The 24,880-nt window shown below is 43.4% G+C and overlaps 1 protein-coding gene and 1 long non-coding RNA gene across 2 annotated transcripts in view; both read left to right on the top strand.

Annotated features, from left to right (window-relative positions):
• The window catches only part of PUDP (pseudouridine 5'-phosphatase), a 132,264-nt gene extending 124,844 nt beyond the window's left edge, over nt 1-7,420 (top strand). Inside the window, exon 4 of the mRNA XM_082609706.1 lies at nt 6,564-7,420. Coding sequence (XP_082465832.1) covers nt 6,564-6,665 — 102 coding nt within the window. The 3' untranslated portion in view covers nt 6,666-7,420. The remainder of the gene's footprint in view (nt 1-6,563) is intronic.
• A 20-nt stretch (nt 7,421-7,440) lies between these two features.
• Nucleotides 7,441-24,880, top strand: part of LOC309796507 — a 308,229-nt gene continuing 290,789 nt past the window's right edge. Inside the window, exon 1 of the long non-coding RNA XR_014292467.1 lies at nt 7,441-7,766. This is a non-coding gene — a long non-coding RNA (uncharacterized lncRNA). The remainder of the gene's footprint in view (nt 7,767-24,880) is intronic.

The following is a 24,880-nucleotide window of genomic DNA, read 5'->3' as shown; positions in this document are numbered from 1 at the left end:
TCTCTCGCCCACTGCTCACCTCCTGCTGTGCAGCCCGGTTCCTAACAGGCCATGGACCACTACTGGTCCGCGGCCTGGGGTTGTGGACCCCTGCTTTAGAGTACTTGTCACATATAATACCTTTGGCTGGCCAGATTGATTGTAAGATGAAAATAGCTACCGATAATCATGGTCTTTCATTATATCAAGGCGTTTCACAGACAGTATTTTATTTTATTTATTTTTTACTTTTTACTTTTTTAACATCTTTATTGGAGTATAATTGCTTCACAATGCTGTGCTATAGTTTCTGCTGTATAAACAGACAGTATTTTAAATTCCAGGTGCACCATCACCTAAATAGTGTTCAGAACCATTGACTAGTTTTTTCACAAGGGGGAGTATCTCTTGGAATTTCATTTTTGCTTCCTCTTCTCTGACTTTGAGAAGTCAGGTAATTACAGGTAATTGTGAAATTAACATTTAGAAGAACCTTAAAATCCTAAGACCACAAGGAGGTTATAAGGGAAACCTGGTTATGGAGGAGAGATTTTCTAGCCTGGATAAGCTGCTTCTCAAAAGAGCTTGTGCATTGTCCGGACTCATCATCACTGGCAATGTTGAGAAATCATTATAAGACAGCAGAGATTTCCATCCCCAAGACTGAAAGTGAACACATGTTCTGATATTTCAAAGACCAAGGAGAAGATGAATTGCACAAATGTGTGACCAAGGAAGATGGGGTGGTTGAGAATATAAAATGCCAGGAAGAGGTCAAGCGGGGACAGCTGAGAAGAGGAGGCTGGAGCTGGTGGTTAGAACTCGCTTGAGATCACTGAGGAAGCCAAAGCTCTGAGGGAACGTGAGCTTAATGTCCTCCCCGAGGGTCATTTGGAGATGGAGTATTTAAAAAGGCGGCCGGTGAGCACTTAACTAAGAAAGTGGAGGTCACTGTGAGTCAGGGTGGGCTCATCATTAACAGGCCCTCCCAGACAAGACTCACTTCACTGGACTAATAAATACAAGAAACGCAGTTGACTTGAAGGACACGATCTCCATCTGAGCAGAATTTTGACAGTGTTTTCAGTCCTAGCCTTGAGGACTGGGATCAACCAAGATCAGCTTAACATTATTGAAATTGATGATTAAGGGATGGATGTCCAGCTGGAGTATGCTTCTCATAGTCCCTCTCTGGCTCTCCTGTTGGCCATTTCAGCTGGGGAGGCTTGGACAAGGAAGGGGATAGCCTGCTGATCAGGGTGCAAAGTAGTGATTAGCAAATACATTGAATGACACAACTGAGACCAAAAGAAACCAGGAATGAAAAAGAGAAAAGAAGAAACAAGGTCCAGAGGAGACTTGCTGGCCTGGATCAATGGAATGAATCCAACAAGATGGAGACCAGTAGCAGCAAAGTGCCACGTTTTGCTCAAATACACCAGCCACTCAAGTACCAGCTTGCGGGGACAGGGCTGATCGATGGTAAAAACAAAAATAGCCAGACATTTTAATCGACTGCCGTGGCAATATGAGCCTTCAGCATAATCAGTCTAACCAAAACCAACCAACCAAACAAAAACACACACAAAAAACCTCCCATAATCTCACACCTCACACAATTACAATACAAATGAATGTTGATGTTGAACATGACAGAAATGGAAATGACCTTACTTTGGACCTCATTTTGTGATTGCATTCATTATAATAACAGAGAGCATGGTAACTACTTAAAATATTCTTTCATATTTCTATATGCACATCCTCAGTTAAGAGCCAAATTTGGTAAACCGTGTAACTTTTGGTTTGGAAAAAACCAATTGATGGAGTGTGAGTGACATCAGAAACTCTACTGAACAGATCACACCTGCAGAGTTGTGGAGGTTTGTCCCAAGCATCCAGTACGTAACATGTTTTCAGAGAAAGACCACTATGGTCGTTAGGAGCCAAACAATGAACGGAAGTGGGAGAAAAGGAAAAGAGGACAAATCACTAGGAACTGGTGAAGATAAGGAGGGGGGAGAGGAGGAGAGACACAGCAGGCTAGAGGGATACACCTGTACTTGATGAGCCATATTCCTGGGTGACTCTTCGGTGTTTCTGTGCCAAGACTTCTGAGTACAGCTAGTGATGACTCGCATGCTATAGACACTGTACTTGATCTCAGAAAGAACCTGCGTCATCGCACGCTGTACTTTCCCTCTGTGACATTTAACACAACAATAACTAAATAACTATGTGAGCACTTATCTCTCTGCCCATCTAGATGCTAAGTTAAGTCCATGGGAAGAAGCACTGTGTTAGTCTCTGTCATCCCTGTATTCTTTTTTTTTTTTTTTTTTTTTGCGGTACGCGGGCCTCTCACTGTTGTGGCCTCTCCCGTTGCGGAGCACAGGCTCCGGATGCGCAGGCTCAGCGGCCATGGCTCACGGGCCCAGCCGCTCTGCGGCATATGGGATCCTCCCAGACCGGGGCACGAACCCATATCCCCTGCATCGGCAGGCAGACTCTCAACCACTGCACCACCAGGGAGGCCCCATCCCTGTATTCTTAATGCCTAGTGTACAGCCATAATGAGCATGTACTAAGCACTCTATCAACATACTTGAATGAATTTTTTTTAACATTGCTCAGCAATTCAATAACTGCCCTATATTGTGGAAATTTTTAAAACAAAATACAATGAAAAGAAAGCATGCGGGCCTCCCTGGTGGCGCAGTGGTTGAGAGTCCGCCTGCCGATGCAGGGGATACGGGTTCGTGCCCCGGTCTGGGAGGATCCCATATGCCGCGGAGCGGCTGGGCCCGTGAGCCATGGCCGCTGGGCCTGCGCATCCGGAGCCTGTGCTCCGCAACGGGAGAGGCCACAACAGTGAGAGGCCCACATACCGCAAAAAAAAAAAAAAAAAAAAAAAAAAAAAGAAAGCATGCGTTTCATGTTAGCGAAAGGACATTGCAGCCTGCAAATGAAAGATATGTATCTCAATACAATATAAGGAATAATTTTGACAATTGAACCCAGTTCATAAAGCAGATTATCAGGTAAATCTCATCACGCTCATAGGATATGTCCCATTCTCTCCCCATGATGCATTAAGTTAGAAATCAGGAACAAAGAGATACATGGAAAATCTCCATATAGAAATTTTAAAGCACACCCTTAAAAAAAAGAACAACTGTGTGGGTCAAAAAAGAAGTCATAAAGGAAACTGAAAATATCGATAAACAATAATAGCACTATATACTTTTTAAAGGGGAATGCAATAAAGCAGTATTGGGAGGGAAATTTAAAGCCTTAAACGTTTATATGAGGACAGGAATAGGATGGAAGTCCATGAGTTGAGCATCTAGAGCAGGGAGTTAGGAAAAGAACAACAGGTTAAACCTTCCACAAGTCCGAAAGAATAAATTAGTAAGACTGGAAACCTTCTGGCAAGACTGAATAGGAGAGAGACAGGGGAGAGGGAAGGAAAGGGAAGAGAAGGGAAGAGTGGGGGAGGGGAGGGGAGGAGAGGCAAGGAGAAGGTGATGGGGGAGAGAACAAACAGAAACTATTTTTTAAAAGTATAGATGCTTCTGAGGTCAAGAAGATAATAAAATGATAGCATTTTCAGCTTTATGGCAATAAAGCTGAAAACGTAAACGTTCAAAATTCTAGAAAAATGAAACTGACTCAAGAAGAAATAAACTATAAAAACTGAGTTAGTCGTAAAAACAACAACAAAAACAAACAAATGAAAACTTTCCCCAAAGAAAAGCCTGTGCCCTGATGGTTTTATATGTTAAATCTAACAATCAACAAGTAATTTCAAACTATTACAACTCTTCCAGAGAACAAAGAAAACAAACTTAACTCATTTTTTTTTTTTTTTTTTTTTTTTTTTTGTGGTACGCGGGCCTCTCACTGTTGTGGCCTCTCCCGTTGCGGAGCACAGGCTCCGGACGTGCAGGCTCAGCGGCCATGGCTCACGGGCCCAGCCGCGCCGCGGCACGTGGGATCTTCCCGGACCGGGGCACGAACCCGTGTCCCCTGCATCGGCAGGCGGACTCTCAACCACTGTGCCACCAGGGAAGCCCTAACTCATTTTTTTGAGACTGCCTAACTTTAATAACTAAATTATCCAAGGAGAATAAATCCTATTAAATATAGGGACAGACATCTTAAACAGAATATTAACAAAACAATCGAGCAAGCTATAAAGAATAATAATCATGAAAAAAAATGGATTTATCCTAGTAATACAAACCTGGATCAACATTAGAAAGATCAGTCTGTTAATTACCAGGGAAAAACCTGTATGATTATCTTAACTGATGAAGAAAAATCATTTGATCAAGTCGATATCTATTCCTGACTTATTAAAAAAAAAGATCCTTAGCAGTTACGGATAGGAAATAGCTTTCCTACACTGATAAATAATATCTATCAAAAAAAAAAAAAACGAGTTGAAACTCACTATTATATTTGATAGTGAAAAGGTAAAAGTATTGCTGTTTAAGATCAGGAGTAAGAATGCTTTCTGTTACAACCCCCATTCAGCTTTGTGTTGGCAATACTAAAGTCCAGCTCAATGATATAAGAAAAAATAAAATGAAAGGTATGAATATTATAAAAGGAAGAGGCTGTTATCCTTCAGAGCTTATTCATTGTCTACCTTGAAAACCTCAGATCTCAAAGAATATTCAGATAAATTGTTAGAATCGATGAGGGTTTATCAAGGTTGCTGGATACAACATAAATATTCACCATCACTTGTATATCTATATGCTGGCAATTATTAGACCACACCACACTTTCAGAAAATATCTTTCGCAGAAGTCCCCAAAATATGAAGGATTAGTAATGAATAGAAAAAAAATTGGTGAAAAGACTTTATGGGGAAATTTTAAAAGTATATCGAAAAATAATAAACAGGATAAAAATAAATGAAGAGTTATAACAGTGATACCAGTGTTAAAGATGTGCCTTTCACCCTGAAACCATTAGTGAGGACCAGCCTGAACTGTTGGGGTCCAACCTTTCCTTAGTCCTGGACCTGCAGTCACTCCTGGTTCTCAGCAGGGATGGAGCATCAATTTCCATCACTAACCTCAGAATTCATGGATATTACTCATCTGGAGATGCTTGAATCTGTCTCTGAGAAGGGTGACGGAGCAGGAGACCAGATGCTGTGTTTCATCTTTCAGTAAAATGCTGCTAGGAGCACGTGCACTTAAAAACACATTTTAAACATTTCTATGCAGGCACTGCTGCAGGATCACAGCTGCACAACCAATTTTTTACACCAAGGAATATCTCACCTGTGATGAATTCAGCAACCTTATTTTTCGTTTGTGCGTATCTCCCCCCTTCGTATTTCATTCCTTAAATATGCCATTTGTGTCTATAAAGCAATGCCCATGACAGTGAGATGCCACTGTCTTTATCTCCAAAGTGGTGACAGCTAATTTATTACTTTCATTTTTATCTGCAAGGAGTTTGTGGAACAAACTTACAGTCTAGAACTCTGTAATTAACAATTCCCTCTGATCTCTTCATCAATATGTCTAGGACAGGCTGAGTCGTGGAGAACATATTTTTGTTAGTGTTATCTAGATCAGGGCGGGGGAGGGCAGTGATCAACTATGACTGAAGAACTAAACAAAATTAAAAAATGGCACTTACCAAAACTCCTGCATTGTATTTATTTTGAAATATTTTAATCACAGTGTATTGATTGGTATGGTCAAATTGTACCAATTGCCTGCTGATTTAGCTGCAAGAAGACATACTTTGGAAGATAACAGTGTTATATAATATAACATTAAATTATTACATTATATTTTATATATTATAACATTGTTATAACATTTTATAACAGTAAATATTAAATAACTTAGTATTAAGCTAGAAGCAACTCTGAGCCATGAGCCTTGAGTTTTTGTTTCATGTCTAACGATACTTATCCTCTGCCTGTTCCTTGATATGTGGTCCTGGCAATGTCTTCAATGAGCTGGTCCAGAGCTTTAGCCAGCAATCCTATTTACTGTTGCTTTGAGGTTCAATTCTGGACATCTAAAGTTCAGGGGTCATGAGGCTGGCGGATGGACTTGGGAAAGGATTGAATGCAGGCTGCTTTATCAAGAGACAGGAAACCAAGGTTGTGGAATACAGTTCACATTTTCAGCTGTATCAAAAGCCTTACCTTTTTGCTTTTGGTAGCTTCATAGTACTGTCATGACTTACCATCCCAATCTGCAAAAATATTCCTTGGCTCAGATGGCCCAGAATTGATTCTTGAAAGTTTTTTTTCCTCTTTGGTTTTGTTATGTCTTCTTTGTTGTTGTTTTTAATCTGTCATTTGTTCCTTTGTTAGATAATCTGCCTTTGATCAAACATCATTACCAACATTTGACCTAAATGGAGTCAATTATTGCTATTTTCTCATGCTTTAGTGGTAAATTCAATCTGGACAAGTTATTAAAAGCAAATTAAAACTAAAATTAAACTTAAGGTTACTTTCTTTATTCCAATAATTTAAACAACACAGAGTAAAACAGATACGTTTCCATTGTTGATTCTGGTTCTTTTCCCTTTTCTTTCAGAAGGAACTTTATATACGATATTGCCCACTGAAGATGGAATTCAGCATGAAGACCATCTTGGGTTCCATCGAAGAGATCACTGAAAAGCCAAAGGGCCTCTAGGATATCACACCTCATGAGGTACAGAGGGCACAGTGAACTCTACAGAATTGGGCTTGAAAAATAAAGAAAGCGGACAGAGTTTCCTCTTTTACTGGAATCTTCTGGAAACCATAGCTATGGGGTATTCCCGAATGCCTCACATCCTTTAAGCAATGTTTAATGGCCACCTGTTGCATGAGAGCTCATCAGGGGAAAGGACCATTTCACGACAACCTAGGACCCTGGCCCTAAACTTCGGTGTCCAGGCTAGTGGGGCTGGGCCATGTGGAGAATTTGTTTTGCCAGGACAGGAGGTCTCGAGGGCCTGAAATCCAAGAATTTCCAGGAGGTCCTTCGCCATATTCCTGCCAAGTCCGTGGCCACCACACCGCAAAATGGCAGAGCCCAGGTTCATATTCTCAATACGGATCCCATGCCTTTTTCATTGTGCTGACTCTCTTTGCCATGGTGGGGCTTTTTATGGCCTGGTAGGGTAAGGGCCTCAGCGTTCTAGCCGCAGGTGATGGAGAGACTACCTGCCTTTGGTTCCTCGAATCACTGACCTGGGAGCCCCATCACGTGGGGCCCCAAGCAGAGGCCCCAGGTAGCCACCTCTGGGATATCCTAGCTTAGGTGCTGCTGAGAGTTTGTCAATACTTGTATCTCCCCTCTGCCTTAATGATCAATGTGTCCAAAGTCACAAACTCAAACCACAGCACATGGAAATAATGACTTATCCTATGACTGCCATAAACGCACTCCAGTGTCTCAAATGTATTTCATCGACCATCCTTTAAGGTACAGAAGATGTGTGTCAACATAGAAACAGTCTCTATTCTGGGGAAGAAACTCCATGAATGTGTGTACTATTGACTTTCAGTCAAAGATGCCATTTTCCTCTTTGCAGGCCATCGATGTTTTGTACCAAGCCCTCTCTTCTTAGATAATTGCACTTTAGACTTTGGCATCTACGTTCTGAAGGCTTGATGCTGAAGTTTCTACTGCGCTTCCACAAGGAGGACAGCCTGTGGTCCCCACAACGAGATCTGGTTGTTTCTGCTCATTCGTGGAGTAACATGGAGAGCAGGGAGCTGATTTGCAAAAGGACCACTTGGTAGACAGGTAAGAAACCCCGCGTTTATTTAAATGTACGCTTAACCGTGGCAAATGTGGAGGAGCCTCTGGGAAGATTTCTTTTACAGAGCACATTTCTGTTGCCTAGGATATGAATCCTTAAAGTCTGTCTGAGTAGTCGGAATTTACAAACAGGAATCTTCCCTGTTTCGCATGGTTCCGTGTTGGCGCGTGTTTGAAATGCCCTTTGAGTTGCTAATTATTTTGTTTGTATTCTGTGCTCAAACAATCACATGGGAGGGTTTTCGCCTTGGTATTTCGGCTCCTAGAATGGTAGGTACACGAAAAGCTTTGATTCTCATCCAAGAGGTATCATGTGGGAGTGAAATCTCCAAAGAAGCAGTGGTAGGATGCCCCTTTGCTGCTGTATTGTTTTTTTAATGGAACCCACGTTCAGAATTCCCCAAGGAAGTAGCTGAGACAGTGAGGCTGAACCTTACTTCAAAAGGGCTGTTCTCAAGTCTGCTTGAGCCTATTAATGTCCAGAATTATATAGGAGCTGCTGTGTAAAGCTCCAGGAGCACCACCTATGTAAATGGATCCACCAAGTGGCCCCATGAACTTGGACCACCATCTTGTTGGTGGTGCAGCCTTGACCCTAAGGGTGCAAGGCTGGGGCTGCATCTAGAAGTTTCTGTGACATCCACTGACCCCCACCTATCATAAAAATCATTCTCTCTTTTCCTCTAGTCTTACTTTATGGATAAAAGCTTGGCTTGTTAAGTGAGTACGTCTGAATTAGACCCTGAAATTCTGAGTTTGGAGACACCAGGAGAGCAATGGTTATTCTCTTCTCTGAAAACATGAGTAATTATTGTCTGGGGAAGTTTCATTTTAGAAGGTGAATGCAAAGCGGCCCAGCACGTATGGCCCAGTAGGAGAAGCCCAGTCTACTCTGCACGCTGGGTGTATTGTTTCCACTCTCAAATGCAGTGTCAGCCCATCTTCTGTGCACTGCCCACTCCCCTACCCGTGGGGGACCCTCCAATGATATTTTCTGCCAAAAAGGAACTATTTCTTTTAAGAGGCCCTTTGCAGGTCCCTTCTTGCATTCTGCAGTGTTCCACAACACTAAGTAAGTACTGTATCAACCTTTAGCTTTAAATAGCAGCATAGCTTCCAAAACCTGATTTTACAATATGGCTAAATGTTGGATGAATGGCAGCTCATCGCTGAGTTAAGTCAAAATCTGTTGTCTAGAGCTACGGGTGTTTAGTAAAAAACTTGTGAAATGATATATTTTTTTTCCGTTCAGATTGGCTTAAACAGGTGAAAGTACTCTGTGCTTGGAAAATATGATTATACCTTTAAGTCAACATCTGTTGTCTAGAGCTACGGGTGTTTGTAAAAAACTTGTAAAATGATATATATTTTTTCCGTTCAGATTTGCTTAAACAGGTGAAAGTACTCTGTGCTGCGAAAGTGTGATTATACCTTTCATGTTATCAGATGCAGTAGCTTGTGTGCCTTAGTTGTGATTAGGGTTTAGAGGCTAATTAGCTTTTGCCAAGATATCTGTTCCAGAGAGCTGGGAGATCTGCCTTTGTTCCTAGAATGGGCCTCCCGTGGGGGACATTCTTTCATACCCCCTTGGTTGCTCACTGTGATAGAGTCACCCTTGATACAGCTGCCAAGAGACAGTGACCCCTGTGGGCTTGGGGGAGGTGGAACACCAGGCCATCTGTGGACTGTGAGGTGCAACGCCCACATCCACCTCAAGAGCGAATGCCTTCAGGGGAGTTTCTGTGGGTGGCTGGCTGGTTGGTAATTGGGTATCTCACCCTTCTGTGATTTTGGAGGCGTCCACACCCCCCTCCGAGTCCACATGGACTCCCCTGCCTCCTTTTCACAGACGCTTTGGGGACCAGGCTGTCTATTGGAGCCCTGCCGGGGGTTGAAGAAACGGAGTCAGTGTCCAGGGCCATGTACCCGTGGAGCTGCTGGTCTCAGTAGACCCTGGGAGTGAGTCAACAGCATTGGCCAGCGCGGGGATGCGTGGGCACAATTGTGGTGATGATGAAAGGTAGTCTTTGGCACATAAATCATGAAGGAGGGAGACGGGCTAGCGACAACAGCATTTTTGGGGTGGGACCCGGGCAGCAATATCTGAAAAGCTCCCCGGCCGGTTCCGACGTGCATCTGAGGCTGAGGCCAGTGGACCAGGACTTCCTGAGAAGCCCCAGACAGCTGGGCCCGTCTGGGCATGGCGCCCGCCTGTGTCTCCTGAGCTCCGGCCCCTCCGCCCTGGCTCCTGACCCAGCCTCTCGCTGCTCTCCCACCTCCAGGACATTTAGCTTTACACCGAGGCCCTCCACTCTCTCAGCCTGTTCACCCGCCGTCTCTTCCACCATCGGGGCCTTCCCTGAGGCTGCCGCTACCCTGAACTGCTCCCCACTGGGTGGCTGAGTATCTTTGCCCTGAGCATCTCCGGGGAACGGCACTCACTGAGCTCTTGCTCTTCTCACCCACAGGACCTTCTCCGTCATTCCCCTCCAGCCACCTCCACGGCCGTGCCTTGCATCTAAGTTTCATGCAGTGCCAAGACCCTCCTGAAATCCCAAATGCAAACCTCCCAGTGTCTAACTTACACTCCGTGTGGTATTCCCATAGGATGAATCCTGCCCTTCGGAGAGCTCTCCCCCTGGGCTTTCATGCCCTCTTCACATCACACTGTTTTATCTTCTTAATCCTCTAGTTGTCCCTCATCTGTGTCCTTGGGGGTTCCGACCCTTGTGTCCACCCACTAAAGGTCGTTCTCATTTTCAACCATCTTTTCGGGCAGCTTATTCAATCCGGGCTTCAAAAAGAGCAGTCTGGTTGTGTACATTCCCATAGCACCTTGTGCTGTGCTGAGACCTACCACAGAGCATTCACATTGTCTATTTACTTGTCGGTCTCCCAGCCTGAATTAGTCAAGTTCTCTAGAGAAACAGAACCAAGAGGATCTCTATAGATACAGATGTAGAGATCAGGGAATTTGTGTCTATCTAGCTATAGCTAAATCTGTCTATTGCTATAGAGAGAGATGGAGGCAGATTTTGATAGATAGATAGATGGACAGATTCAATAGAATTACAATTAGCTATTGTATAGAGAAAGATCTATTGTATTCATCTATCTATCTATCTATCTGCATCTTTGTCTCTGTAGATAGATAGGTGTAGATGTAGCTATCGATAGGTAGCAGGGATAGAGATACCTATCTGTCTGTAGTTACATCTATAACTATAGATAGATGTATTTGTATCTATGTATCCATCAGGAGATTTATTTTAAGGAATTGGCTCATGTGATTGTGGCAGCTGGCAGGTCTGATATCTGCAGGGTGGGCCAGAAAGCTGGAAATTCAGGCAGAGATTCTATGTGGCAGCCTTGAGAGAGAATTGCTTCTTCTTTGGGAAACTTTCATCTTTGCTTTTAAGGCCCTCGCCTGATTAGATACGACCCACCCACTATCCCACCATCCCCTGCCCAACCCCATTATGGAGGGTAATCTGCTTTACTAAGAGTCTGCTAATTTCAATGTAATCACATCTAAACAAAAGCCACATGTGGACTAGCGTTTAAATGACTGGGCCCCATAGCCTCGTCAATTGATACATAAAATTAATGATCACATCACACCACCCATCTCAAGTACTGAGAGCAAGCACCTTACCCAGCACCTTATGTGTAAATACTTTGTGTCTAACTCCTATAAACGATAACAGTAGCAGTGATCTGTACAGTTTACTGAGTTTAAACTACGTACCAGGCTTTCTTCCTTGGCCTTTGCATGCGATATCATATTGTATCCTTGCAGCTATCTTTGAGGCAGGTAATTTTGCTTTATGTGAGGTGACTAAGTTCAAAAAATTCCAATTTATAAACGAAATGGATATAATCAGTGAGTGGCAGGGCTGGGCTTTGATCCAGGTCTCTTGGATTCTAGCTATAACCCCAATACTCTAGCACTTTCTCCTCTTTCCCTCCCCTACATTGTTACAAAGGGTCTAATCCTATGCTCAGATGGAAGAGAAATGTGTCTTTTCTGCGTCTCTCAAACTGTTTCTGTAAATGAGTATTTATGAACAACCTTCCTCCTCTCAAGTGTGTAAAAAAAAAAAAAAATTCCTAGGGTTGCATTAAGCCTCTTATAACCCAGCGTCTCTCTCTTGACCCCCAGCTGCCTCTTGTTTTAAAACAATACTGGGAAGGAGATAAATCGATAGCTCTCTTGGCAGAGCCCTTACACGGGCTTTAGGGTATCATTACCATAACATTATACATCAGGAAGCAGTTTTCCAAACGACACTTCAGTGACCCCAAAGAGCCTTAAATCAAAGAGGAGAGTCTTGGGGTGTGACCGTTTAGTGCAAAAAACATGCATCGGCTTCTGGTTTTTTAAATAATCAAGAAAACATCACACAGAGGACAATGTTATTTAGCTTATGCTTCTTTGGACTACTGTCTGGGTCCAAGTAGATGTCACTGTTTTCTTTTCATTGTTTCTTGTCAGTGTTTTCAGATCCAGGCCCTAAAATTGCATGGTATTATGGGAAAAACAAAAACAAAAACTTGCATGGCAGTTGGGAATTCTTGACTGGAATATTTGTAAAAGCAGGTTAGAAATGTCTTGGGGGATGGGACCATGTCTTATTCAACACTGTACCTCTGGCTGCTTGAACAGTGCCTCATTCTAAACACAGAGGAGCCCCAGACACATTTCTTCAGTTGAGTTATTGAATCCCTCAAAGTGGGGAATCCGGTGTTTGCATAACAAGTTGGTTTTCCTCTTTATCCAATAGCTTAGTTCTCCAGAAAACATATAGAATGTGCCTTTCTCATGCAGTTTCCAATACATTTTCCAGAAAATAAGATGTATGCTAATGCCATTTCAACTGAAAGAGGTTTTGACTAAGAGTATTATGGTCATTTGAAAAGAGTCACTTGCTCTTTATGTTACACAAAAGACTTTGTCTGAAGCACCTGCCTAGTCAATAAAGCCGCCCGTTGCCTGTAATATAGATGTAGGTCCCCCGTCCACGTCCTAGAGCACAGTTCTCGGGAAAGTACCAGAGCAGGCACGCTAATGCCAGTCACGTATCCCTGCATGGTGGGAACAATTGTGTTTTCTTTGGAGGAAAATAGGACAGATAAACAACCTGGCCAACCATCACCAAATACTCAATTCCTCCCTCATGCATGGAATCAGTTTCCAGGAGACTGAAGTGATGGCTGTAGAACCTGTTTCTTTCTTCAGAACAGCCCACAAAATGTCCAGCGTGAAGGGATCAAAACCCAACAGCCCAAATGACTTCCCTGAGGGAACATTTCCACGCACCATACGGGGGCTCCTGGCCCCTCCTCGCCCCTGTGTGGTGGAAAATCACTCACCTCCAGCTCTGAGCAGGGAGGGACTGTGCCCTGCCCAAGGAATTCGTTCTCACCTCCCAGCCACCGTGTCTCCCCTTCCAGCGGTCTGTGTGATGAAACAGATTCCTGCTACATCTCTCAGCAGTGGCCAGGGTGCCACTGGCTAGAAGTGCACTGATAAACACTCACTGTTTCAAGAAAGTGCCAAATAAAAAGTAACTCAGCCAAAAAGGAGGAGTTCTGGGCACCGATCAGCTGGTGAAGGAGAAGGAAGGCCCAAGAGAAGAATCCAACTCAGAGGGGGACATGGTTCCCTACACGCCCTGCTCAGTGGGGATGCAAGAGCCCAGCGTGTGTCCTCTGTGATCCATTGTGGTGACAGGTGGCCACGGTGCTCATTACACACCGTCAGCCCCGTCACTACCAGAAAGCACCCTTGCCTTCTTCCAGAAGCTCCACGTTAAACAGCTTGTGCAAGCATGACTGTGTTTCGAGAATCTGTTTACTGGGGGGTCATTCAGCTCGTTAAAAGAAAACAGAAAGGTTGAGGGGATGCCAACAGATGAAGCAAGGAGACATATTGACAGATCGATTCCATCGGGGTTGAGAAAAAGCACGCCAGGGTAAGAACTTGCAGTGATGTTGGGATGAACCCTTTGTGAATTTAACCCTAAAAGTCCCACATGGGTTGTGCTTGTCAGAACAAAAAAGGAAAACACATCCGGACTTAGTAAGGAGGGACTCTTATTCAAAAAGGATTCTTGGAAGGAGGGAAAGAGACTATTGCATTAGGGGCAGGGGGGGCTATTGCATTTGGGACAACATTCTATCTGTAAGGTCAGCAAGCAGCAGTTAGCAAAAGGGGAGCCTCTTTTTTTGTAGCAGGAGCACAGTTGATTCCCTTGACCTGTAGTCTAGAAAGAACTAGGCAAAGGGAAGTGGGGTGAAAGGTTGGCATGATGCAATGTAGACCAGAGAGTATTTTCCTAAGAGCACCCTGTGCTGGGGTGAGAGGCTGCTGGCTCAGACTGAGGGTGGGCCAAAGCTCAAGGTCCTGGGGGGCAAAGGGAGAGAGGCTGAACCCAAGTTTGGTTCACAGGCATTTCGTTCCAGTTCATCTGTGAGGACAAATGACTCAGGACATCATTTATGACACAGAGGATGGGAATCTGGAGGGTCTGTGTCGGGCCTTGTCCTAGGTGCCCAAAGGGAATATCTGTGAGTCCTATCTAACTCAGGTGGGGAAGGAAGGTGCTTTGCAGTCAGCAGTTTTCCAGGGCACAGAGGATGGGGCAATTCCTTAACCTTCCCTGTTTTCCAGGAGCACAGGGTTTGGGTAAAGTTCAACATTGTCTTGGGTACATGGAAACAACCTGAGTGTCCATCGACAGATGACTGGATGAAGAAGATGTGATACACACACACACACACACACACACACACAATGGAATACCACTCAGCCATAAAAAAAAAAGAATACAGTAATGCCATTTACAGCAACATGGATGGACCTAGAGTAAGATTATCATACTCAGTGAAGTGAGTCAGAAAAAGAAAGACAGATACCATATGATGTCACTTATATGTGGAATCTAAGATATGACACAAATGAACTTATCTATGAAACAGAAACAGACTCACAGACATAGAGAACAGACTTGTGGTTGCCAAGGGGGAGGGTGAAGGGGAGGGATAGATTGGGAGTTTGGGGTTAACAGATGCAAACTCTTATATAGAGAATGGATAAACAACAAGGTCCTACTGTATAGCACCGGGAACTATATTCAGTATTTTGAGATAAACCATAATGGAAAAGAATATGAAGAAGAATATCTATATCTATACAGATATAGATATGTATAACTGAATCACTGTGCTGTACACCTGAAGCTAACACAAGGTTGTAAATCAACTATACTTCAATAAAAAAAAGGTACTAAACCTCAGCAGAAGCAAAACTAAACAAATAAAAGGTTTTGCTCTCTAAAACAGTGTCTTGGGTGAACCCCTGTGTAGGGATCTTGGTGGGAACATCGATAGAAATTCTCAGCCCCTTGGGTGTGCCGGATCTGTGCACTTGGCATGTGAAGGAAGCAGCTGAGGATGTACAGGGGAATGTTGTGTGTAATCCTGTCTCAGAGAATGCCACTGTGTCACGGTCAGGAGATGGCCACTTTGCTGGTGGAGGCTGCTGTGGGAATCCCAGGGCATCCAGGAGTCTCCAGGAAGAAGTGCCCCACTGGGACAAGCTCACTGCACGCCCCCATCAGGCACTTCATTGCTTGTCTCTATAACAGCTTCATTGGCATGTAATCCCCACAGCATGCAGTTCACACACGTAAACTCTACAGATGGTTGTCTCTCTTCTCAATGTGTCATGACCTACAGAGGCCACCACTCTTACTGGGTGGGTCCCAGTAGGTACCTACTTACAAGTAGCTACAAGGCGTGGGTCCCTAGGCTGGTGCAGTGCCACCAGGATTCTGGTGCTGGGAACCCTGTGCAAAAGCAAATGAACATCCTCTCCCCCAACTCTGTGCACCTTGACGTGGCTTATTCTGTTCATGCGCCCTATACCTTAGCCTCTCACTGAGCAGCTCACCCCTTTGGGATCACTCCTGTTCTCAAGAGACAAAGAGCCTGATTGTGCTGGAGGAAAGCAAACACTGGCAGGTAGAGTATTGGCCTGAACACAGCGATGGCCCTTTCCTCTCTCAAGAAATGCTTGCAGGAATTTCCCTGGCGGCCCAGTGGTTAGGATTCAGCGCTTTCACTGCCAGGGCCCGGGTTCCATCCCTGGTTGGGGAACTAAGATCCTGCATGCTGTGTGGCCAAAAAAAAAAAAAAAAAAGAAAAGAAAAAAGAAATGTTTGCAATGAGGAAATGGTCCATTTGATCCATTTAGTTAAATCCATTTCAGTTAAATCTATCCAAGGGCATTCAGGCAGCGGTGGACAATCAGCATCGACCGTCAGTCCTCCATGATGCCTCGGTTCGGTCCTGTACAGGTTTGCACACCCATTTCCAGCCTCCCTGGCAGGGAGTGTGCCCGTGTGACCCCGTCCTCCCAGGCAGAAGCCGAGCTGAGCAGAAGTGAAGGGTGCCAGACCCAACACGAGAATTCCCTCCTGTACCTCCAAGCCGGTGGCAGCACTGACACCCTTGGGGACCCTGCGGGCTGTGCCTTGAAGCCGCAGGGAGTGTGACTACTTGGATCCCCGAGTGACCGTGTGGAACAGAGGCCCCGCTGCCCTGCGGCACATGCTCTCCATTGCAGGTGACAGTGACCACGTCTGAGCTGGCCACGTCCGCTCTGCCTGTGCCTGCAGCTCAGCCTCCTCGGAAGCACCAGCTCTGGTCTGTCAATTGGGGATGATCACAGCACCCACGTCTTCTGTCTGTCCTGCCGGGGGTAGCTTAATGCACGTAAAATGCTTCCTAACTCCATCGGTGTGCAAACGTCTAAGAATGAAGAATTAAGACAGAGGTGAGACATCATCGCCTATCAGTCAGAGACGGAACTGTTTACATAGAGTTGGACTAGGGGTGGAGTTTTCAGGAAACATAGAATGAGACCAACAATAACCATATAAAGCAAACTTTAAACACTCTAAATATCAACCTTGTATGGAACTAGAAAAAGGAAAAAATAAAACCAAGACAGCCCTTTGCACCGGCCATGGCAAAATTGAAGGAAACTTTCCCACTAGCAGAAATTCATGGCCTAGAAGTTTGCATTTTTGAACGACTATCCTCACTTAGATGTACACTCTGGGACACATTTAACTAAAGAAGAACTTTCCAAAGTGACTGCATCGTGTAGCAGAAAGGTTCGTGTCGCAGAAATAATAGACTCTAATCCAAACACTGGACTTTATCAAATTGTCTGCAGCCCAAAGGGAAGGATTGATTGAAAATGAGACAGAACTACGGGACATTAATACCTACAACTGTGAGTGCCTGGAGTTTATTGTGTGTGAAGGCTCTTCTAGACTCCAACACGGGGCTATAGGATTTCAATCAAACACATTTTATGGAATTAGGCAACTTAATGAGAATGTATGTGCTATTTTATTTGACTTTTTCTTCAATCTCTCAGCGGCAGACCTTGCCAAATTAAAACAGTGGGCCAACAATGGCAAGTGACATCTCTACCGGTGGTTAAAATTACAGCTCCCCAGCCTGGGGAATGGATTTTGTGAGCCTGACAGTATCGAGACTGTTACAGGTTCTCAATACATGCAAAATTATAATAACTGTCTCCACTTGTTCTCTCTTCCAGAATCATGAATCGATTTTCCTTTTTGTACTCAAATTACAGAGTACATTTTTAAATGTTTTATTAATTCTTAGCATATTTCAGACTCCTTGAAAGTAGGTTTCCACTGTGTAAAAGCAGCTGCTTGTTGTTGTATTTACGAGGGGCATGTTTATTCTTTTTAGCATGAAGAATGCTTCTACCAAACACTGTATTGCTCTCAGGCATCCGGACGGACACGGAGGAGGTAGGGGCGGTGCCCCGTGTGACTTGTGTTTATCCTTAACCTTTGTTTCTTAGCGGGTTTGTCCATTTAGTCATGAAACGGTTATTTAGCCCCTACCCTGTAAGAGAGGCAGGACTGTCTTCTTGCAAATGCAGAGATGACTCGAAGGACGTTTTGGTGGACATCACGCTGGAGGGGAGATAAGCACCATGCGGACAGGCTCGATTCCACGTTGCGGTGGGTATGCCTGAACCAAGTTCAGGAAGTGGGAGGGCCAAGTCAGGAGTCCAGACTGAGGACCAATGCATCCGGGAAGACTTCACGGAGGAGTTGCTTCCAGTTCTCAGACGTTTCCTTTTCTAATGCTGCCCTTTCCCTCCCGTGAAATTTTAACACCATGGTTACACCGTGTATCCGTTCACGTGCTGCATGCCTGTCTGTGCTTTATACATAAAAATACTAAGAGTTGTGGCCCTAAGAACCAATCTCTGCCCCTTAGGGGTGCTCCTGTCCCCACTTGAGAATGCATCCTGGACCAAGAAATGACAGCATGGAGTGGGCAGAAAGGAACTTTAGACAAGACAGGAAGGAGAGTACGCCCATTACCACGCTGGCTGAGGAGTCTTACATGTTTACACGTGACACAGTCCACAGAATGCTTCTAAGTCTACAGCTACGTCTAATTATGTTTACATATATATGTATATTTGTGCACCTTGTAAATGCTTATGTGGTTTACCTGTGTACATTTACGTTATTGTCCTTTATTTTTTTTTTATTAAGGTAGAGTTGATGTACAATATTATGTTTCAGGTGTACAACATAGTCACAATTTTTTAAGATTATATTCCATTTATACTTAAAATTTTTTGGCTATATTCCCCCTGTTGAACAATATATATATATATTTTTACTCATCGATCATTTATTTGTTTACTACACTTATTTAACAAACATTTATTGAGCTATTCTTGTGCCGCACACACCATGTAATAGTGATGGCATAGGTATCTTAAAGTGTAATTATTGAAAGTCAAATTAAAATGTAGAAGTAGGAATTTTTGTTGCCACCTCAGCATCACCAGGTACTAAAAGTGAGTAATAGATTAAATAGCATTTATTGACTTGTTTCTTTATAAGAGCTACAATATATGTTGAAATCAATTCTCAAAGCCCACCTGGTATGTTTGAACCATTGTACATTCCATGTCTCTCTCTTTCTTTTTTTTTTCTTTTTTAACATCTTTATTGGAGTATAATTGCTATACAATGGTGTGTTAGTTTCTGCTTTATAACAAAGTGAATCAGCGATACATATACATATGTTCCCATATCTCTTCCCTCTTGCATCTCCGTCCCTCCCACCCCCCAATCCCACCCCTCTAGGTGGTCAAAAACCACCGAGCTGATCACCCTGTGCTATGCGGCTGTTTCCCACTAGCTATCTCTTTTACATTTGGTAGTGTATATATGTCCATGCCACTCTCTCACTTCGTCCCAGCTTACCCTTCCCCCTCCCTGTGTCCTCAAGTCCATTCTCTACTAGGTCTGCTTCTTTATTCCTCTCCTGCCCCTAGGTTCTTCAGAACCATTTTTTTCTTTTTTTTAGAGTCATATATATGTGTTAGCATATGGTATTTGTTTTTCTCTTTCTGGCTTACTTCACTCTGTATGACAGACTGTAGGTCCATCCACCTCACTACAAATAACTCAGTTTCGTTTCCTTTTATGGCTGGGTAATATTCCATTGTATATATGTGCCACATCTTCTTTATCCATTCGTCTGTCGATGGACACTTAGGTTGCTTCCATGTCTTGGCTATTGTAAATAGAGCTGCAATGAACATTGTGGTACATGACTCTTTTTGAATTATGGTTTTCTCAGGGTATATGCCCAGTAGTGGGATTGCTGGGTCATATGGTAGTTCTATTTGTAGTTTTTTAAGGAACCCCCATACTGTTCTCCACAGTGGCTGTATCAATTTACATTCCCACCAACTCATGCATCTTTTTGAATTATGGTTTTCTCTGGATATATACCCAGAAGTGGGATTACAGGATCATATGGCAACTATTTTTAGTTTTTTGAGGAACCTACATGTACGTTTTCCATAGTGGCTACACCAACGTGCATTCCCACCAGCAGTGTAGGAGGGTTCCCTTTTCTCCACACCCTCTCCAGCATTTGCTATTTGTAGAGTGTTTTAATGATGGCCATTTTCACTGGTGTTATCACATTTTAGATTTTGGCTAATAGGAACTGATTGCCCGGACCTTAATCTCCACAGTGGCTTATCAGTTGACATTCCCACCAACAGTGCACCCCTTTTCCCACCCCTTTTCTCCACACCCTCTCCAGCATTTACTGTTTGTAGATTTTTTGATGATGGCCATTCTGACCGGTGTGAGGTGATACCTCATTGTAGTTTTGATTTTCATTCCTCTAATGATTAGTGATATTGAGCATCCTTTCATGTGTTTGTTGATAATCTGTGTATCTTCTTTGAAGAAATGTCTATTTAGGTCTTCTGCCCATTTTGAATTGGGTTGTTTGTTCTTTTGATATTGAGCTGCTTGTATATTTTGGAGATTCCTTCGTCAGTTGCTTTGTTTGCAAATATTTTCTCCCATTCTGAGGGTTGTCTTTTCATCTTGATTATGGTTTCCTTTGCTGTGCAAAAGCTTTGAAGTTTCATTAGGTCCCATTTGTTTATTTTTGTTTTTATTTCCATTTCTCTAAGAGGTGGGTCAAAAAGGATCTTGCTGTGATTTATGTCATACAGTGTTCTGCCTATGTTTTCTTCTAAGAGTTTTATATAGTGTCTGGACTTACATTTAGGTCTTTAATCCATTTTGAGTTTATTTTTGTGTATGGTGTTAGGAAATGTTCTAATTTCATTCCTTTACATGTAGCGGTCCAGTTTTCCCAGCACCACTTATTGAAGAGACTGTATTTTCTCCCTTGTATATTCTTGCCTCCTTTATCAAAGATAAGGTGACCATATGTGCGTGGGTTTATCTCTGGGCTTTCTATCCTGTTTCATTGATCTATATTTCTGTGTTTGTGCCAGTACCATACTGTCTTGATTACTGTAGCTTTGTAGTATAGTCTGAAGGAGCTATAGGGAGCTGAGGGAGCCTGATTCCTCCAGCTCCATTTTTCTTTCTCAAGATTGCTTTGGCTATTCGGGGTCTTTTGTGTTTCCATACAAATTGTGAAATTTTTTGTTCTAGTTCTGTGAAAAAATGCCATTGGTAGTTTGATAGGGATTGCACTGAATCTGTAGATTGCTTTGGGTCGTATAGTCATTTTCACAATGTAGATTCTTCCAGTCCAAGAACATGGTATATCTCTCCATCTGTTTGTATCGTCTTTAATTTCTTTCATCAGTGTCTTATAGTTATCTGCATACAGGTCTTTTGTCTCCTTAGGTAGGTTTATTCCTAGGTATTTTATTCTTTTTGTTGCAGTGGTAAACGGGAGTGTTTCCTTAATTTCTCTTTCAGATTTTTCATCATTAGTGTATAGGAATGCAAGAGATTTCTGTGTTGCACAATATATTTTTGTTGCTTGTTTTTTTTATACATAGTAGTTTGTATCTCTTAATTCCCTTCTGCTATTTTGCGCCCCCCCATTCCCTCTCCCCACTGGTAATCACTAGTTTGTTCTCTATACCTGTGAGTCTGCTTTTTTTATTGTTGTTATATTCACTAGTTTGTTGTATTTTTTAGATTCCCCATATAAGTGATATCATATGGTATTTCTCTATCTCTGTCTGACGTACTTCACTTAGCATAATGCCCTCCAAATCCATCCATGTTGCTGCAAATGGCACAATTTTGTTCCTTTTTATGACTGAGTTATTCCATTGTGTATCTGTACCACATCTTCTTTATCCATCTGTCTGTGATGGACATTTAGGTTGCTTCCACTTCATTGTTAATGTAAATAGTGCTGCTATGAACATGGGTGTGGCATGGTTTTTTTCAAGTTAGTGATTTCATTTTTCATTAGTGTTAGGTATTTATTTTCAGATAAATACCCCTGAGTGGCATTACTAGGTCATATAATAGTTCTACTTTTAGTTTTTTGAGAAACCTCTACTGTTTTCCATATACGGGATTGTACTTTAAAACATACATTTTTGTAATTAATGAGTAGACTTTAAATTATCCTTAACATATCTTTGTTTAGTTATTTTCCACATCATTCAGAGGAGGAAAAAAGCATACATCCCTGAAAATATAATTTTATATAAATGACTCACTGATGGGATAAATCATGGAGCACATAGTGAGCAAATTGGGTGAGCAACATGTGGAAAAAAAGCCTCATTAAAATCTGTTTTCCAAACCTAATGATAGAAGCAACCATTCTTGAAGAAAATATGGATGTAGTAGAAAAGTATAAATGAGAAGCTAAAAAAATTGCTTATGATCCCAGCATGGACCAGGGGAAACATCCTTGTCAACATTTGGGTGTACGTGTGCCCACATATTCTGGTTATGGTAAGAAACGCTTGCAGAGCTAAAAGTCAGAAAAGAGGATGAAGGTCTCCAAGACTGTGTAGTCAAGAATTTAATCTTGGTCAGAAGCAGATCTGGCCTTTGCCCCTCAGCTCCTGGGAGGTGAGCTCTAAGCCCTTGGAATGTCCTGCCTGACAGGGCGTCTTTGCCTGCCTGGGGGGCTTGGGTCACTGAATAGTGTAACTGTGATTTAGGGTAGGGGGGACCAGCCATGCCAGAAAACCTAACCATGTGACATAGGGTGGGGGCCTTGGTTGTGCAGTATCAGCCTGACCTCCTGAGTGGGTGGACTGTGAGGTCAGTCATGGGGTCAGTCAATCACTCTTATGTGATGGAGCCACAGGTAAAAGTTGGACACAGCCTGAGGTGGGCTTTCCTGGTTGGCAGTCCTCCATAAGTGTTGGCTGGGAATGTAACCCATCTGTGACTCTGGATGGACCACGTTCGCAGCATTCCTGGACGCTCCCCTATAAGCCTTTCCCCTTGGCTGACTTCCGTCTGTATCACTTAGCTGCTAGTCAGCCGTAACCATGAGCAGAACAGCATCCTTGAGTCCTGTGAGTCCTTCTTGCGAATTACTGAACTGATAGTGGTGTTGGGACATGCACCCACCAGGGCCTGCGGTTGGCATCAGACGTGACAGCTGTCTTGAAGAAAGCCCCTTCTAACTTTGCAGTTGGCGAACTTTTTCATGAGCACATAGGCAAATGCGAGGGGAGGCCCCAGGAGGGGAGCTGGGGTGCGCTGAGCAGGGTGCAGTGCCGGGCTCCAGCCAGGTAGCTGGAGGGCTCTCCCGGGAGGTTGCTAGCACACAGGCACTGCTCATCCGGGCTGGCACACGTATCCTGCCCAAGGCATGGTGCAGGGGTAGCTGACCCTGTTTGACAGGCTGGCGGCAGGGGAGGGCAGACGTCATACAGGGCCAGTGAGTGCTAGAAGGGGCACACTGAGCACAAGGAGGGAGCTTTGTTGTGGGTGTCATAGGGAGGGCTCACCGGAGGAGGTGGGCTTCAGCTAAGCTTTCAGGACACATGGTGTCTGGGGAGACCACTTGGAGCATGGAGTCTGCAGGAGCAAATATTCAAGGCACTCATGTTTAGGAAATGCTTATGCTGCAGGGCATAGACCTGTTCTCTTTTGTGGGGGCAGGGAGTCTATGTAGTACAGGGGCAAGAGTCAAATTTGAACAGCTTGTGGGTGATCATAAACCTTCTAGCTTAAGCATCTGGGTTCTCTCCTACCCGTTTTATTACTTTCTGTCTTTAATTGAGGCCTTGGGAAAATTGGTTCCTTCATTTGAAAAAAAAATGTCTGTTAATATTTAATGTAGAGGGCTCTTGTGAAATGTAAGTAGGAAACGTATATAAAATATTTATGGCATTCCCTCATACCTTAGAGATGCTCAGAAGACGGATCTCCTTTCATCCCAACCAAGAATAGCCTCCAGGTTTTAGAAGAGTTCTATGAGGAATGTGGTGTTTAAGAACTTTTTTTTTTCTGGAAGGAAACAACAAAGATGAAATTGAATTAGAAATAAATTGAAAATAGAAAAACTCCGTAGAAGTAAGAAATAGCCATGACTTTGGGCATTTTGAAAACGAATGGATTTTTTTAGAATCCCGTGGTTGCACAAAACATGGAGTGATTAACAGTGGAGAAACTCGACAGACCCTGATTATCTTTACCAGCTGATCACGGTTTATGTCGTCCCTGGTGAGTCATGTGGAAATCATGATATGATGCAATGGGAAGGGGTGCCTCAACTCTGAGGATTTATTCCCCAAAACCCATAGCTCCCATTTAATATTCAGAAGAGCATCAGACAAGCTCAAATTGAGGGACATTCTAAAAAATATCTGTCAAGATCATGAAGAACAAGGAAATTCTGAGACACTGTCACAGTGCAAAGGAGACTAAGGCATGATAACAAAATGCAGCGCAGTGTTCTCGAACAGAAAAATATCACTGTTGGAAAAAACTGGGAAAATCCTCGTAAAGTCTGAAGTACAGTGAACGGTGATGTCCCACGGTCGGTTTCCTGGTTTGACCAGCGTGCCATGGTTATGTGAAATGTTAACCGTAGGGTAAACGGGTGAAGGATATATGGGAAACCTCCCTGCTCTCTTTACAACTTTTCCGAAAATCTAAAATCATTCCAGAACAAAACATTGACTTAAAAATACAAGCCAAGGAGAAAAGTATTCAGGAAAGAAAAATTGTTCCTAATTCAGCGGGGGCTGTGCAAGTAAGCGTACTGCTGAGTACACCACTCTACCCCCCTTGAGATTCTAAGTTCTCAACAATGGGCATTTCCATGGCCACACCCAGCAGAAGAAGAGATGAGGCCACCGGGTGCATGAATAAAACCCCAATCTAGCAATATTGTTCCAGGATGACTCCAGCCATACCTCCTGTATATCATACTCACTCAGAGTGAAATTGTGTTCACGTTTCTGTTTTGAGATGTATCCTCTCCCACAGGGCATCCAAATACTTCCCAGTTACTGGTGCTTCAAACCTTTTCTTCTCTAGTAAATCAAGGGCAACTGGAATGTCCTGGCATTTTTAGTGAGTGTTAATGCAGAAGGTATGATTGAAATTAGGCACGACTTCCCTTGTTACAGGGGGGAGGTCAGCCTTTTGGAGCTATTCAGGCCTTCACCTGATCAGACGAGGCCCACCCACATCAGGGAGGGCAATCGGCTTTACTCGGTCTGCCTGTTGAACTGTTAATCT

This window comes from Mesoplodon mirus (genome assembly GCF_964341445.2).
Source record: "Mesoplodon mirus genome assembly, chromosome: X".
Lineage (NCBI taxonomy): Eukaryota > Metazoa > Chordata > Mammalia > Artiodactyla > Ziphiidae > Mesoplodon > Mesoplodon mirus.
This window is presented reverse-complemented; position numbering and strand designations above follow the sequence as displayed.